This window comes from Xiphophorus hellerii, chromosome 7 (assembly GCF_003331165.1).
Source record: "Xiphophorus hellerii strain 12219 chromosome 7, Xiphophorus_hellerii-4.1, whole genome shotgun sequence".
In the NCBI taxonomy this organism is placed as follows: domain Eukaryota; kingdom Metazoa; phylum Chordata; class Actinopteri; order Cyprinodontiformes; family Poeciliidae; genus Xiphophorus; species Xiphophorus hellerii.
Window position 1 is genome coordinate 146,374 of NC_045678.1, and position 17,674 is coordinate 164,047.

At 38.4% G+C, this 17,674-nt stretch overlaps 1 protein-coding gene across 3 annotated transcripts; it reads left to right on the forward strand.

The window, feature by feature from the left end:
* Positions 1-839: 839 nt before the first annotated feature.
* nmi (N-myc (and STAT) interactor) lies at positions 840-15,685 on the forward strand. Of its 3 annotated transcripts, none has more exons than XM_032568117.1 (9): positions 840-1,024; positions 1,233-1,295; positions 5,294-5,452; positions 5,534-5,650; positions 5,867-6,038; positions 9,794-9,900; positions 10,895-11,081; positions 12,525-12,628; positions 14,893-15,685. In XM_032568117.1, exons 2-9 carry the CDS (start codon positions 1,233-1,235, stop codon positions 15,094-15,096), a joined length of 1,113 nt encoding a protein of 370 aa, XP_032424008.1. In that variant the 5' UTR covers positions 840-1,024; the 3' UTR covers positions 15,097-15,685. The 3 variants fall into 3 exon arrangements, with proteins under 3 accessions (XP_032424008.1, XP_032424009.1, XP_032424010.1); XM_032568118.1 differs by lacking the exon at positions 840-1,024 and adding an exon at positions 1,045-1,135; XM_032568119.1 differs by lacking the exon at positions 840-1,024 and adding an exon at positions 2,261-2,614.
* Positions 15,686-17,674: the final 1,989 nt, after the last annotated feature.

Genomic DNA, 17,674 nt, shown 5'->3' on the forward strand with positions numbered 1-17,674 from the left:
CCTAAATAGCATTATTGGGTGTTAAGACTGTTGAAAACTATTATTTAATTATTTTAATGACAGGTTCAGTCTGACCAAACTCCAAATCCTTAAAACCAGTTTCTGAAATTCTGCAACATATAATCAAGTTATTATTTAAATAAATGCAATGTAAATGTAATCTCTGCCTAAGCATACAGTACATGTATGCTTAGGCATAGTAAATAGTTTGCTTAGTAAATAGTTTTTACACCATATAGGCAACTTTCATTTTTCTTAATCTTGTGTTTTTGTGTCTGTCACTTATGAATTACCACTGTCAGTCCATGATCTTGAAGGATAACTAAATTAATATTTAATGTGATTCACAGAACAAAATAAAATTTTGTAGTTAATGGGTTTAATTTTTTTTAAGATGCCAGTATTTTTGTATACATCAGTAGTCTTCCAGTCTCATTTGAAACTGACGTATGGGCTGCTGATTTCCATGGTGCTGGACAGTCTGTTACAGTTATCAAGTGAAAACAAAAAATCTTCGTAAATTATTCAAAGATGGGGTACTAGAATAATTTAATGAATACACAACATAGTTAGCATTTAAAAGAAATTAAATCGGTCATATTTTGTTTTCAGAGTCTTTAAAGAATAGGAAAGAAGTTTTATCGTTTAAAAAAAAACCAATTCAGGACAGTAAAACCCCTTGAAAATGTCCAAAGACAAGAAAGGACTGAATTAGACTCTGGAGACGTTGAATGATGGTAACAGTTAACTCAATCATTTTTTATTTAACTCGGCACAACTACTTTGGCATTCTTGGATGTACGAGGCATTCTTGAATGCACCATTAGGCGTGTCGGTTATAAAATGCTGGGTAGCAGCGCGTGACAGTCGGTAGACAAGAAGTGTTGGGGGAAAAACGTTCTTTGGACCTCTGCACAACACCGGTCAGGTTTTCTATCTCAGTTTATAAACAACTTTGATACTTTTTTATACTCTTTCGTAAAAACTAGCAAAAGGTCCTTTTTAAAAACAGCCACCAATAAAGGTAGGACAATAACCAACTTCTAATACCTGCGACGTAATTAACCGACTTACTGGTTTAAGTTTCGATTTCGTCGTCCAAGTTATGGCGGGCTTTATACTAATGGATTAAAAAGTAATTGTTGTTCGTGTAAATAATTGATATGTTAGCGCTTTAGGGGTTCGGACGGAGAATAGAGTGATTCTTTTTGCCTTGTTTTTCTTTTCGTCAGATGAGTAGTATTCCAAAGATGGACAACCTTGAAGATGCGAAGAAGGAGCTGAAAGAATTGAAGGTGAAAAAGGAAATATATGCCTAAATATATACCACTGTTTTATTTCATTGATAAAACATATACTTTTATTCATAATGTCGTTGGTTTTGGTTTCGCTTTTGTAACGGAAGTGGGTGTTCTGATGGGGGCGCTATAAACAATCGCCGGATTCTCATCTGCCAGAGGGGAAAGGGTAGTCCAAGTATCTAAATGTATGATTCTAGAAACTACAAATAATTACTTGATGACTTCTTTTTACTTTGTGATATTCAAAACTAAAGGCAGGTGTTTTTTGCTGGTGTGGTCAGAAACAGGACTGAAGCTGCTGCAGGATCTATTGGGGCTATAGAGTATATTTAAAAAGATATAAATGGCTCTGCTTTGATGGGCTGGCAACTGTCCAGGGTGTACTCCGCCTCTCGCCCGAAATGTCTCGCTGGAGATAGGCACCAGCACCCCTCCCAACCCTACTACAGCCAAGGGTGTAAGAAAATAGATGGATGGATGGATAAATGGCTGTAAATATAAAAATGATCAGAAAGTAATAATATGTGTGTGTGTTACAAACTTGAGTAATCTTGGGTCACTCCTCCTGGATAAGTATGTAGAGACAGTTGCTTGCGCTGTCATTGACTTTACAGCAATCCCCCATACCGAGCATGCATGTAGCAACAGTGGAGAGGAAAACTTCCCTTTAACAGGGAGAAATCTTAAGTGGTTGACATTTGTTGAGGTACAAGAACAGCTTCACATGTAAGCATTGGCAGATCACTGAGATCCAAAATGAATGACATCAGGGCCAATTTATAGGCTAGCTGACTTGTCAGTGCACCCCTAATTACAAGGTGTTGACTCATTTATTGTGAGACGGAACAGATCAATCTGAATATTACAGAGTTTGCTGGTGCCAGACAGGCTAGTCTCAGTATTTCAGAAGCTGCTGATCTACTGGGATTTTCACGCACAACCATCTCTTATGATTACAGAGAGAAAAAGAGAAAATATCCAGTGAGTGGCAGTTCTGAAGGTGCAAATGTCTTGTTGATGCCAGAGGTCAAAAGAGAATGGCCAGACTGGTTCAAGCTGATTGAACGGCAACAGTAAATAACCACTCGTTACAACCGAGATATGCAGAAGAGCATCTCTGAATGCACAACACGTCGAACCTCTAGGCGGATGGGCTACAGCAGCAGAAGACCACACCGGGTGCCACTCCTGTCAGCTAAGAACAGGAAACTCAGGCTACAGTTCGCACAGGCTCACCAAAATTGAGACAACAGAAGATTGGAAAAACATTGCCTGGTCTGATGACTCTTGATTTCTGCTGCGACATTCGGATGGTAGGGTCAGAATTTGGTGTCAACAACATGAGAGCACGGATCCATCCTGCCTCGTATTAACTGTTCAGGCTGATGGTGGTGGTGCAATGATGTGGGGGATATTTTCCTAGCACACTTTGGGCCCATTAGTACCAATTGAGCATTGTGTCAATGCCACAGCCTATCTGAATATTGTTGCTGACCATGTCCTATATCCTTTTATGACCACAGTGTACCCATCTTCTGATGGTTACTTCCAGCAGGATATCTCTGGTTTCTTGAACACGACAATGACTTCACTGTACTTGAATGGCCTCCACAGTCACCAGTTCTCAATCCAATAGATTGAGCACCTTTGGGATGTGGTGGAATGGGAGATATGTATCATGGATGTGCACCCGACAAAACTGCAGCAACTGCATGATTCTGTCTAAGGCTGAAACGATTCCTCGAGTGATTCGAGTACCTTGATTATTAAAATTCTTTGAGGAAAATTTATCTGCCTCGAAGCTTTGTTGATTTCTATTTTATTATTTAGCGCACCGTGCTAAATAATAACACCGGCACCGGCTGGGTTATTACTTGTAAGTGCTCTCACTTCCGCCTGAGTTGTTGACAAAAACTGTTAGCAGCATAACGTCCAGTTTTCAAGTTCAGCCTGGGAGGATTTTATTGATTCATGATAATGTCCAGGTCTTTGTCGTTTTTGGGGGGACCAATAAGCATCCTTAAAATGACTGGCGTGATGCCTGGAGTACGGTAGTCTTTTCTTGTCCTGGAGCTGCTGCCTGGTTCAGAGCGAACAGCAGGGAAGAGCGCTGCAGATACTGTATATTTATACAAGTGAGCGGATAGGCTGTACACTGTGGGCGTCTGGGCATTAGATAATTAACGTAAGTGTAGCTTTATAGACGTACCGGAAAATTTATTTCATATCATCCCGGTCTCAACAAATCGGTGGCGGAGTACGTCGTGGCGGCACACGACCGATGTGTTTTTCTTTGTGTGACGAACAAAGGTGTCAAATCCCATCATTAACATGAACACAAAAGCTATAAATGGCATGGCAAGGTGAGAGTTAATCTATTAAATTGACTGAAAATGAATACATGAACGAAAAGCTGGAGTATAGACATTTTTTAGTATTTGTGAGCCTGCTTCTTTATTATTGAATTGAATATAATTTCAGATTTTTGTATAACTTTTCTTCAGGTTAACTTAGAAAGTGAGCTATTATTGTTACGAGTTAATTTTCTAAAGAAAAGTTATTGTTAGGGAAGCTCAACTGTGAAAAATTGGACTGATGTTGATATGCGATAGTAATACTGCTGTTATGTTAGATTTACCAATGTTTTATTTTATCTTTTTTTATTCGATTAATCGTAAGAATAATCGAGAGATTACTCGATTACGAAAATATTCGCTTTTTTAGTTACTTTCAGCAGCTTCTAACAACAACGCTCAGCCACCTGTGAACATCACATTGAGCTTTGTCAATACTTAATTGTAAGTTGTTTTATAATGGTAACATCAACAATGTGTCTCCCCTTATACGGTTGAACTGAAGGGAAAATTGTTTACTGGTTACAACAGTACAAAAAAAAAACTTTAGTAATTTGTGCATATTATTGTGTGTTCCACTGTTGTCTGGAAAACTCTAAATAGAGCCCTCTCCCCTCCCCCCAGCCTCCAGATTGTGGGTTACGGCCCTGCGTTTGGTGTCAGAGCGCAGCACACAGCGCTCCTCCTGCTGCTCCACAACTCAGATGGCTGCTGCACAGATTTGTGACACTTATCTTAATATTATATTAATAATTATAATACCGCTTAGTTGCGCAACTTTACGAACTCGTTCATTCGTGGCTGTTTTCACGTTTATTGTTTGCAGTTTGTCGTAGAGCAATGCGAAGCTCGACGTCATATTACCTTGACATTAACAAAGACACAGTGGAAGGGATCGTCCGGGAAATGATGGACAGGGAGAGTCTGACTAAAACTAACTGGATGTCAGACAAATTCTGGTGTTTATGTCTGCTTATTTCCTAGCCCAAAAAGCGCAACCCACGACTCATTAAATTTGCGAGCGACTTTACAAAAAAACAAGCACAAAGCTGCTTATAATAATCAGACTTGGCTACCGAAACTCAAAATAGTTTCTATGTTTCAAGCAACAAAATGCGCATCTCCCTCCCTTGTTTACATTTCTGTTGTTGCTGATAATGTCGCACAGAAACGTCAGTCACTCTCCAAGACGCTTACAGGAAAGAACATTTAATTACAAAAGATAATAGTAACGCAAAGTGATTTCGATAAGTAACTGTAGTCTGACTACTGGATTTGAAATAGCAACGCGTTAAATTACTCGTTAAGTGGAAAAAAGTGGTCCATTACTGTCGCAGGCAGTAACTGTCGCAGGCAGTTACTGACATCACTGCCTGCGACAGACTAGAGAAGAAGGGACATTCAGACAGTTGCAGGAGTTGTTGACCTTCCCCACTTGTAGAAGCAGCATCTCAGCTTTTGGAATTACATATAGAATTTAAGCTCTTTAAATAGGTTTATTAATCAGAGTATAGCTAATTTAGCAGAACAAGAGAAAAAAATCTCTGCCACAAGTCCCATGTACACATACTGCACATCAGAGAGAGTATTGTATTCCTTTTCTTTGATGCATGTGTGTCTGTGTATGTATATATAAAGATTAAAGTTGAGAAAGCTGATGACGTGAAAGCCAGGATGATTCTGGAAAAACTGGACGAAGATGAATTAAAGGAGAATGCCAAACAAGAAATGATGGCTAAAGCTGAAAAGCAGGAGTCTTGCCAGAAAGAATTCAATCAAGATTTGGAAAAAGTCAAGGTATGTCTGACTCTTTGTTTACACTTACAGGTTATTGGGAAGGAGATGGTTATGATATATATTTAATCACTTTTTATAAAGGATGAAATCCAGAAGCTTTCTAAACACAGACAAGATATATTGGATAAACTGAGGCGATGTAAAGCTCAATTGGAGGCTAAGAGAACCGAGGCTTCAAAACTGAAGCACAAATTCAAGGTGAGAATGTAATTTTTTCTGGTTTTTAAGCATAAATTGTCCTGTTTGTTTATCATTTCTACTAAAGTATATGAATTTGGGTGTTCTAAAAAAAGTCACCCAAATAATAAAAGTTGTTTAGATTAAAGATGTTTGATTTAAATAGATATTTGATTATTCACAGGGGCAATAACAGCATATAAATTTAAATGAAGGCTAACTGTATTCCTTGTCTAGATCTATGCCCAGATTCCTGAGACAGAAGTGAAGTTTCTGTCTCTTATCAGAGAGGAGAATGGGGAGGGAGAAGACATCAGTCATTCAGTGAGAGGAGTGTTTACCATCAGCCAGAGAGCTGCAGTTCTCCTACTAGGAGGGCAGGCTCTCATCACTTTTGAGGAAGAGAAAGGTAAACAGGACTTCATTGTTGTTTTCTTATATATGTGGTACTGTTTGCACATTATGTAATGTGGTTGATATGAAAAAGATTCAGTTTAATTTAACTGCATAGCATCCATTCAAACAAATGTCTACAGGTTCACAAAATTCAAAGCAATAATACAGACACATTTATTCATAGTGAGAATCATAAGCATACAGCTCAAAATTGACAAATAAACTTTTGTGACATTTAAAAAATAAATCAGTGACGAATATAGCCACTCTTCTTTTCAATAACAGTTACTGTATAAGCCTTTCATTCATGGAGTCCATCAGTTTCTTGATCTGTTGACTATCAACTTTTTGTGTAGCAGTAACCACAGCCTCCCAGACACTGTCCAGAAATGTGTACTGTTTTCCTTCACCTAAATCCCCTGTTTAAGAAGGGCTCACAAGTTCTCAATGAGGTTTAGGTGTTGTGAGGCAGAGGCACACTTTGTTATTATTTCATCTTTAAAGCCTTTACTGGCTAGCCAGATAAGAATGACCATAGCCAGTAAAGAATGACCATAGCCAGTAAAGAATGACCATAGCCACGGGCCCATCTACCTGGTATGTCAAGAGTCACTCTTGTCAGTCCATGTAGTCTTTTGAAAAAAACATCTTCAGATATGTCTTGGCCCAGTCTTGATGTTTCAACTTATTGGTCTTGTTCGGCGGTGCTCGGGTTTCAGCCTTCCTTACCTTGGCCATGTCTCTGAGCTCTGAACATATTGTACTTCTGGGAACTCCAGGTAGGTTTCAGTTCTGAAATATGACAGCACTGGAAGATAATGGATTCCTGGTAGCTTCAAATGTGATTCTTCTCAAATCTTTTGCAGTTCATTAGTTAGGACAGGGGGGGGGGAGAAAGAGGCTGTGCGTTACTGCCAGCCAACAGCTCGGTGGAAGCCGAGAGCAGAGGCGCGATAATGCAGAGCAGCTGACAGGAAAACAGAAAGTATGCCTTTATTTCTTACTATATTCAATGTAGACAGTTTAAAACCACACAATAAAATCTGGATATTTTTCCAGAAAAACCTTGGTACTTTGAGCATTAACTTTAAATTATGATACTTCCCAGATATTCATTATTTCTATCTACTTGTTGGTTCTCAGCCATCCAGGACACGAGAAAACCAAAAAAGGTCTAAAAATAAAGCAACTTAAGCTATAATTTAAATAGCCCATAAATTGTATTGAGAGCCACTACAATAAATTAATATTTATGAGGAATTTTATTACGTGGAGTCACTCATTAAAACTTTTTATTTAGAGTCTTGCATGTAAAGGTGTAGCAGAGATTAGATCAGTGACACTGAACCAAACTCATATCTAAACAACATTTAAATTTTAACTTCACTTCTGTGGGTCTCAACAGTTTGTTTACTGAGAAAAACACACGTTTGTTGAACATTACCACTTACTAGTCATTTTGGGTCCTGCAGGTTGAACACATTAAAAATTTTTAAACCACGTTACATTTCACTGTAACTTTTTTGACCCCCCCCCCATTTGAATTTGAATCCCAAATTATGCTTAAGAAATTTCTTTGTTTATTGTCCCCCCCCAATAATGAGATGGGATTTACTCCCTTGTGCAGGTGTGTGTTAGAATCATCGCAGCAAACCAGCAAAAACCAAAGAACTTTGCACAGTTTTCCTCCCCAAGCTAACTGAGTTGATTAATGTCGTTGGATGCAGGTAATGTTAGCTAAATGATGACTAGCTAATGCTAATATCACATTAAGCTTGTTAACAAGTATAGGCTACTAATTATTTTGTTATCTATACTGTATGTAACCGGATCCTTTCTGCGTCTTGCTGGTTTTGAGTAATCAGTGACACGGTTTGTCTTTAAAAAGGATGGTTTCTTGATTTATTTTGATGAGAACAACATATAGAAAACAACCGTGTTATAGGCTGCCCGCTCCAAGTCTTACACAAAACAAAAGTACATAACAAAAATTAACTTAATAGATCTATAAATAACTGGATGTATTTAGATGAAAAATAAACAGCACACACCACTCCCACAGGACAACATGACAAAGGGGGAGGGTGTAAGGGGCGCAAACAATTTAAAGACAATACCACAGAAGAAGAAATAAAAAGGCAGGGCTTCCGCTCTTAAAGTAACACAGTTAAAACAATGACAGTTTTTTCTAGAGGTGTTTCAGTCAGGTAAGAAACAATACAAATAACGAAAAAAATGGCATTTTGTGTAATTATAGCAAAAGAGAAACACAACCAGGTTACATATATTCAAAAGTGGATAGTACTGGTTATACTTGGTTGACTAACTTCTGGGAGAAAAAAAGGTACTTATAAGATTTGCCTTACTGCACTGTACTTTTTCTTTTACTTGAGTAATATTATTGCTTCGTATAGATTGATTTTGCATTTAAAGAAATAGACTTCAGAGATCGGAAATAGTTAATTATTAGATTTCTGCAATATGAGCTGTTTATGCAAATTAGTTCCTCAACATTTTATATATGTCATTGTTTACATCCTTATTGTTTATTTCATATTAATAAGCATGGTTATTTTATTTGAAAGATTACATACTTAAAGGTTTGTTTATGTATTTACATTAAAGTAAAAACTCGTTCACCCTGCCCCCTCCCCTCCAAAAAAATAAAAAATAAGCCAATGCCCCCCCCGCTAAGCTTTTCTGGGGCGGGGGCTGAAAAGTTGTAATAAATTTTGGGAGGTAGGCTTCAGTATCAGTTTCAGCAGAAAAACGTCATAAGAAGAAGAATAGAAAAATTGAGTAAAAACAATAGGGTTCCCTCCTCTACTGGGAGCAGGCGAACGGCCATGTCCTACATTAGCCGTTTGCTCACTCCTGTAGAATGAGAGCCCTAATTATGGCCTGAACAGTCTCATTCATCTTTCTAATGAACAACATGGTTATAAACGGACAACAAGGTGGAACAATATGGGATCAGTGATGCCTCAGTAACTACGTCTAGAATTGGCCCAATATTAATTCTTCTGATACAAACGTGGGTTGTGAACATGTGGGAGTGCACACGCTTAATGTGCACTGGGTTGGCCATGAACACATTATCTAGTTTTATGGTATCATTCCTTGCAAATTGTACAGTTGACTGACTTCCTGTTTTTGGTGGTTAAACTAGAATTTCAGAGCATTCTTCTAAACCCCTGTGTGTCTCTGTGTTCATAGAATCTTATTCCCCCAAATATTTTTATCAGAATTTTCTCTTATACAAACATACAAAAAACATGAAAAATAAATAAAGATTAAAAACATACAGTGCAATCCCACGACCCACCCCCCCCAAAAGCCCAGGGCTCACTCTGTACAAAAAAAAGTTTGACAAGATGTAGAAAGGGTAACTAAATATCTTTAAAGTCTTCAACCTTCCCTTTTGCTATATAAGTTAGTTTTTCCTTTGCTAGGTTGTTGCTCAATAGTTTGATCCATTTATCTTTGGTCTTTTTGTGTTCCTCCACTTCAGAGCAATCATATGTTTAGCCTGCAAAAAACAAAAAATCACAAGGTTCTTTCTCTTCACATTAGTAATTCCAATAAACTTGCGGAAAACTAAAAAAAAACTAAATTACTGCACTTCAGTCTTTCCTTGACATATATGTGGATCTGCAGGACATTTTGCACATATAAGTAGTTGCTGAGTTTCATTTAAGAACGTCTCAGACTCTCATCTCATTGGCTCTTTATAAGATCTGTATTTCTGTCATGTTGTGTGTCCTCTAGTGGCTCAAAAAATCCTGAAGCTCCCTGGTTGCCGTGTGTCCTGTGAAGACACCACCCTGAATGTGAAACCAAAAGGACTTACCTTGGGAACATCTGTGAAGTTTGAGGTATATAATAAAATCCAGATTTACCAATAAAACGGAACCACTGATGAATTATAGATTATTCAAATTTTTGCACATTTCTTGAGTGATTTTAAACAAACACGAAAAACAAATGTTTCTTTTTAAAATCACAATGGAAATATCAACAAATTCCAATTATTTTTATTAATCAGTGACCATCACTGTGATCACTCCACCACTTTTTAAATTTTTTTTGAGAGGGTGAGATCATCATTGTCAATCAGATGGGATTGCTCCTGCCCTTCACAATCTCTGATTGGTTTCGACCAGTATGTGAGCGTAATGTGTGACTGTTGCTGAATTGCAGAGAATTTCTAAGTGTGAAGGACTTAGACAAATATTGACTGGGAAACTAAATTTAAACAGGCTGGGACAAATAATGCATTAATATGTCAGAACACAGCAAAGAAAAAATCAAATACTTCCTGAAGGAGACATTTTAGTAATATATTTGCTCACAGCTGTCCATAACAAATCTAACTCATTCCTTCCTTGTGTAATTGTTGAATCTAGAGGTCACTCGAGAGATAACTTAGGTGGTGTCAATTCAGATGCTTCTGGTTCAGCTGCACTTTTTAGAAAAACTGACAACTGGCATTTAGACACTGAGTGGAAGGGCTATTATGATGGTGGTTAAATCATTTTCTCAGGGTTTGCTATGCTTTATAAAGACAGATGGTTAGATAGACAAAGGTGTGCACTGATATTATAGATGGTGTTGAATATAATCAGGATTGCATCATTCACACTCACTGAGTTTTTGCCCTTGCTTCTCCCCTTTTTGATAAATTTCATTCATTTTGCTTTGCTCATTCTGCCAACCAACACCTAACATCTTTGAGGGTCGCATGTTACACTGACGTCTGACTACATAGAATATATAAAGTGTGAACATAGTGTAAATATTGTCATTACCACTCAAACATTGCATTATGAAATAACTCTTTTTTGCAATACCTTTGTTTTATCTGTGCAGGTCCATGTGGATGTGTCCAGAAAAGAGCTGAAAGTATACAACATCCCCCCTGCCATGCCGGAGGACAGAATGGAGGACCGTCTGGAGATCAGCTTTTCCAGACCAACCAGGGGAGGAGGAGAAGTGGAAAGTGTGGATTACGATGGCAAGACTGGAACTGGGTCCATTACATTTTTGAAACCTGGAGGTATTACTCTCAGGGTCACACACACTGAGATGTAGTAAAATGCCAAAACAACCTACGTGTGTCCTTTGTTACCCATTTACCTTGAAGTCTACATAACATGGTATAGTAGCAAGTCATAAGGTATGGCACTCAGAATTATTGTCTGAGTGTCAACGTGTGGCCCAACAGATTTACTTAGATTCAGCTAAGTGTTTTATTAGTAATTGCTCTAGGTTTATTTCAAGCTGTGGCTGCTATCCAGTAGCATCAGTATGTGAAAACACTACAAAGTGAAGTGCTTTGTAGTCCTCGAAGTGCTATGTACAGTAAGTACCATTTAGACACCTGTCTGAAAGGTTTATTTTGTCAAAGAAATGCACTTGAAATAGGGAAGGAAAAATATAGAAACTACAAGATTTTAATATGAAGGATTAATTTCTTTATACTAAGATTGAAATAGATTCAAAACTTGACAGATCATTCCTGTACAATAATTTAGTGCTATAAGGTAAATGCTTTTTTATTTGCAAGTATTTGAGGTGGAGGTGGTCAGCACATACAAATACTTGGGCCAACAACTAGACAATCAGCTGAACTGGTTCTCCAATGTAGATAATGTGTACAAGAAAGCAGAATGTACTTTTTGAGGAGAATGTCCTCCTTCAATGTGTGCTCTAAGCTCCTGTACATGTTTTATAAGTCCATTATGTCTACTGTTATATTCTGTGCAATCGTTTGTTGGGGGGGCAATGCAAGAAAGAGAGACACACAGAGACTGAACCGCCTCATCTGCAGATCTGTGGTCGGTGTGAGCCTGGAGTCTGTGGAGACGGTTGTGGAACAGAGGACACTGTCTAAACTTAGTGTAGTCCTGGAGAACACCAGCCATCCTCTGTACACTGTTTTCTCCAACCAGAGGAGCTCCTTCAGTGACAGGTTCCTCTCACTGGGTTGTTCAACTGAGAGGATTAAAAACTCCTTTGTCCCACAGGCCATTAGGCTTTATAATGCTGCTATCTTTGGGAGGGTGAAGGGAGGGAGATGGGGTAACTAGTATGTTAACATATTTAAGCACTTTTACTAGACCTCTTTTTAATGGTAATGTATTTATTATATTCTTGTACCTTTTATGGATGTCTCCAGTTGTACGATTTTAATGCTGTGTGGATGTGAATTAATGTGTGAGCAACAGATAACCTCAATTTCCCTACGGGATTAATAAATTTTAACCTAACCTTATTTGAACCCCGAAATTGCTAGAAGTTTGAGACTGAGATCATGCCATAAGTACTCTCCAGTTATTTTAATCAGTAAAAAAAACTTATTAAATTGCCTATGGATTGTGTCTGAATGGACACAATCCATTCATTTTGAATGGACACTAGTGTAAAGATAATAAAATCAAATTTTTGAGTTAATGATGAATTCCATGCTGAAATGTTGTCTTTGTGTGTGTGCGTATAGTTGCCTGGAGGTTGGCCAGAAAAGGAGTGTACAAAGTAAATCTTGAATCTGAAGTTAATGTCAAGGTTGGACCAGCGTATGAGTACAAGTTGGAGAAGTTTCAAGTAAGAGACAATACACTCGTCCTACAAACAGTTCTGTTTATTTTATCCTTTATAAATATTTCTGTCCATCATTCATTCCTCAAAGAATTTGTTCTTCATGGGCAAAAGTGTGCATAAAAAAGGTCCTGTTTTCCAACACAAATGGTCTTAGGTTTTTCTTGTCAGATTAACATTTACTTCTCAAGTCCTAGCAAATTGACGATTCAGTTTGTGACTTGAGTCTGACTCCAACTCACAATACAAAAAGGCAGAGCCATGCTGGATCTGCTAATGGAAACTGAATCTGGCTGGGCAGATCAGGACCAAACCAGTTGGAGGCGCACCTCTGCCCTGCTCTTGACCTCTGTACTGTCCTAAATGTGCCATCAGAAATTTCTAAAAAAAACAACAAACACAGTTGTGAGAGGTGTCAATAGTGACTTGATAGGTAAGCCTGGCAGTGGATGTGGCAATAGGAATCAAATGTAACAGAAGTAGTAAACAGTGGATGTAAAGTCGACACAGGTAGCTAACCAGTGACAGGTTGTCTTTGTGATGCGAACCGGAGAATGAGGAAAAACAGTGTTGGTAGCTTTCTAACACCTTAATGAACACAACCAGAATCAACTTTACAGCAGATGGAGTTGGTTCTTCCTTGTTGGTTATAGTAGCTGCAAGCAGCGACAAATTGACCTTAATCTCGAGGGCAGTGGAAGCTGATAGAACTACTCTGTCCCTGGATGCTAATGCACCCATCAGAACAAACTAATAATTGAGATGCATGAGTTGAAGGTTGTCAAGCCTTTATGCAACAGGACATCTGAAGAGGCAAGGACACTGGCCTCTTCAGACGGGTCCTGTGCTACAACCAGCCAACTGTGAACTCTTCATAAACAGGTCATAGATGGGCAGCAGAACATTTTAAAACAGATACTAATGTAAACATGAGAGAAGAGACTGCAGGAGAATCAGAGACAGACACTGGTTCTGGTATCAGATAAGTGAGTAAACAGTCCTCTGAGTTGGGAGTTGGTCTACAAGACGTACTTCGATAAGTTGAAAGGTATTTTTCTCCTCAAACCATTTCTGTACAGTGTTTGCTTTGTGGCAGTGAGCATTACCCTGCGGTTTTAGCTGTGGTGCTATATTCCCACTCCATGTTTAATCATATTACACACTTTTCCACTAGAGCACCTCCAATTGGTTTGGTCCTCGTCCATGATTGGCTCGTGATTTACCTCACTGAAAACTCCAAACAACATTATAGTTTAGCTGTGGACTGTGGACATGCTGTCTGCTACCAGAGAGCTGCTCAGTGTAGAGGAGCGTAATTATGAGTTTAATCACACTCAGCACCAGGAACACTTTAAATTTTGGAGCAGAATGACTGATTTAGCAGCACAGCTAGCAGCTCATCTCTCTGAAGAACTGACAGTAATAAAAAGAGAAACGGTTCAGTTGTGGTCAGCTTTCTGTCAGAGCTGTAGTTTAGTGGAGACAGTGGGAAACACTTTGAACTAAATAATATTAGCTTATGATGTGAATTTCATTTTTTCCTTTGGATTTAAAAAAAACAATTATAAAGCTCGGGTCTGGATATTGGTTTACATCTTTTGACTGCTTTACCTAAATAAAAAAGGTTGCACATTTAATTAATGTAATTTTATTTATATGTAGAGCAAAATAATCAGCTGATCTGAGTATTTATCATTATGCTGGATTTATTTATTCCCTATCTGGGTTTATTTGAGTCCATCAGAACCAGAACCTGGAGGTTTCTCCATTGCTGAGTGTTGCTGCAAACATCAGCAGAGAGTTGAGCACAGCTGCTGCTGCTCTCATCCCACCAGCAATAGTGAGGAACAGAGAATCATGGAAAAGCTCACTACCTGGGTTAGAACCGAACCGCACATTAACTGGTTAGGGAGCGAATTGCCAGTGGGAAAGCAGCTATTGATTACTCATGTTCCAAGCTAATCTAATGGACATGCCACTCCCTGTTATAGTAGAATTGGTCTTCAAAATAAAAGTCTTGCCATGGTAATAATTCTAAATATGACGGATCAAGTCTGAATTATGTTCGTCTGCATAATTACTCTATGCAGCATCTTACTCATTCCCATAAACAGAACATCTGCCCTACTCCAGATGTTGCTCTCTCCATTTCTGCCTACTCCATGTCACTCCACAACCACAACACTAATCAATTAATGCTTTGAAAATCTTGGGCACCGTATGTCCCACATCATTATGCAAGTTGATCTTATGTTTGTTATTCATTTCAGACATCATGCGGTTCATCAAGGCGAACCGTTCTTCTGGAAGGCATTGATAATGTGGAGGATGAGGAGGACCTGCAGGACCACCTGGAAATTCATTTTCAGAAGCCCAACAACAGTGGTGGTGAAATTGAAAACATCAAGTATATTTCTAAGGGAAAGTCTCTCCAGGCATTTTTCAGTGAGGACAAAATAGACATAACCAACTAAAGTTAGTTGGAAGTAGTCATCTTCAGCAGTATGTGAGTTTTCAGGAAGAGAGGAAGAGCCTGACTCCATGGTCTGTTCAGTGGTAAAAACAGAAAATCATTTTAGTTTTGACACTTGGAAATGTTATTTGGTTACGGTGATATTTTCTTTATGTTCTGGAAAAGCGGGTGTAGGTTTGATTTTAGTATATATAAGTTACTATGCTTACACAATCTGTAGATATGAACTGGGTTTCCAGACAGAAACTACGTATGTTCAGTAACCATGTGACATCTCAACCCTGACGAGCTAAAATTACATCTATGGAATATTGATCTTAATGTAATTTATGACATAACAGGTATTGGCAGCCAGTTTCTAAAGTGTTTAAAGTATACTTCAGCACTAATTTAAGCATAAATTATGTATTATATGAATATATGGTGGTAAATTACCCTCACTAGGGATGACAGATATTTTGCATACTGTGTAAAAAGCAAAAATCAGACTTTTTGCCTGGGTTATCACCAAGGTTTAAGCTTCTACTTGTTATTGTCTCTTCTGCCCTGTTTATGATGCCTATTAAAATATAAAGACTACGTCAGTAGAATTGGTTTTGTGTGTGTCTTTTACTTTTGACTTCAAAGTTAAAGGAATGACTTATCATTCCTTCAAATGATAATAGTCCTATTTGCTAGAAAAAAATAGGTAGCCTATAATGACATAGCAAATGTACGTTTTGTCTTTGCTTGAGTTCAAAAATTCTCAAGATCTCTATTTTTTTCTTTTTCTTTTAATGGCTGGTTTCTCTAATATATGTTGAACTCCTCCACGTACATAATCATTCCTTGTTATCTAAAAGAACACTTCTTTAACCACCTATTAGCTGACTGTCCTTAATTTAGTATCCAAACCACAAGAGGACACATATTTTAGATTACTTTTAACAACTGTTTGCATCCATAATGTTTTAGGACATTCATGCAAAAGAAGGGAAGTGCATCAAGGTGGTAATTTAAATCGTAGTCTATACAAGTATCATGCAGAGTTTTTGCCGTATTACATACAGTACAGACCAAAAGTTAGGACACACCTTTCTAATTCAATGGGTTTTCTTTATTTTCATGACTATTTATAAGGCAAGAAATCCCACTTATTAACCTGACAGGGCACACCTATGAAGTGAAAACCATTTCAGGTGACTACCTCTTGAAGCTCATCAAGAAAATGCAGAGTGTGTGCAAAGCAGTAATCACAGCAAAAGGTTGCTACTTTGAAGAAACTAGAATATAAGGGGTATTTTCAGTTGTTTTACACTTTTTTGTTTAGTGCATATTTCCACATGTGTTATTCATAGTTTTGATGCCTTCAGTGTGAATCTACAATGTCAATAGTTATGAAAATAAAGGAAACTCATTGAATTAAAAGGTGTTTCCAAACTTTTAGTCTGTACTGTACGTCACAGGCAAACATTAACTATAGGGTAAAATTTAAAACATAAACACATATCATGTCCCCAGGAAGCAACCGTTTCTCAACAGCCAAGAGCCCAAATCTTCTGGTTAAACCAAGTACAAGGTACTAGTTTCTACTAGGATAGGATTGACTACAGGGAATGAAACAGGTCTGAGGATACTTCAGTCCTGCTGTGCCTCAGGTGAACATAGAGCTGAAGCTCTGGCTGGATTAAGGCATCACGAGGGAGAAATATACTGTTCTTCTGTATGACATACTGATGGTATAAACACTTTTGTACTAATGAGACGCAGCTATATTTATCCATAAATATAGCTGGAGCTGGGCACTGCCCCTGATCCTGTTCCGGCTCCCACTCCACCAATCCGGCCTGGGTATTCAGAGATTCATCCACCTACCTCTGAGAAATACACAGGTGATGTAAGTCATTGTGGAGGATTTCTTCTACAGTGTTCACTAGCCTTTAACCATTCCCCTCAAAGCTTTTTTCACGATGGTGCCAAGATAGCTTACGTTACCTCCCTTCTGTCCGGCAGAGCCTTAGAGTGGGCGGAGGCCAGGTTTCCCAATCCTGCAGACTTTGGATGTATGTTTGAGGAGTTCTTAAGGGAGTTTAAATTGATTTTTCAACAAGGATCAGACAACACGGCAACATCTAGAAGTCTATGGACTTTAAAACAAGGACAAAGGCCAGTTTCTGACTTCGCTGTAGATTTCAGAATAAAGGCAGCAGCATCTGGTTGGAACGAGTCTGCTCTTAAGAGTGTGTTCTTTCAGGCTCTTAGTGAAACGCTAAAAGACAAGTTAGCAACTCTAGATGAACCTGGGACCCTGAACGAACTCATTATGCTTGGCCACTAGATTAGACAACCGCTTGAGAGAGTGAAATAAAGAGAAGTCCAAACAAGCCACCTCATCCAGATTTTTGACTGCTATGGTTCCATCAACATTTCTTTCTTCTTCCCCACAAAGCTTACCTGAGCCAGAGCCTATGCAGGACGGTCACACCTGTTTAACCCTGGAAGAATGACAAAGAAGAATGAGCTCAAACCAGTGTCTGTTTTGTGGTTCTGTAGGTCATTTCATTGCAGTCAGTAGTTCCTCCAGGTCCATCCCTGGCAAA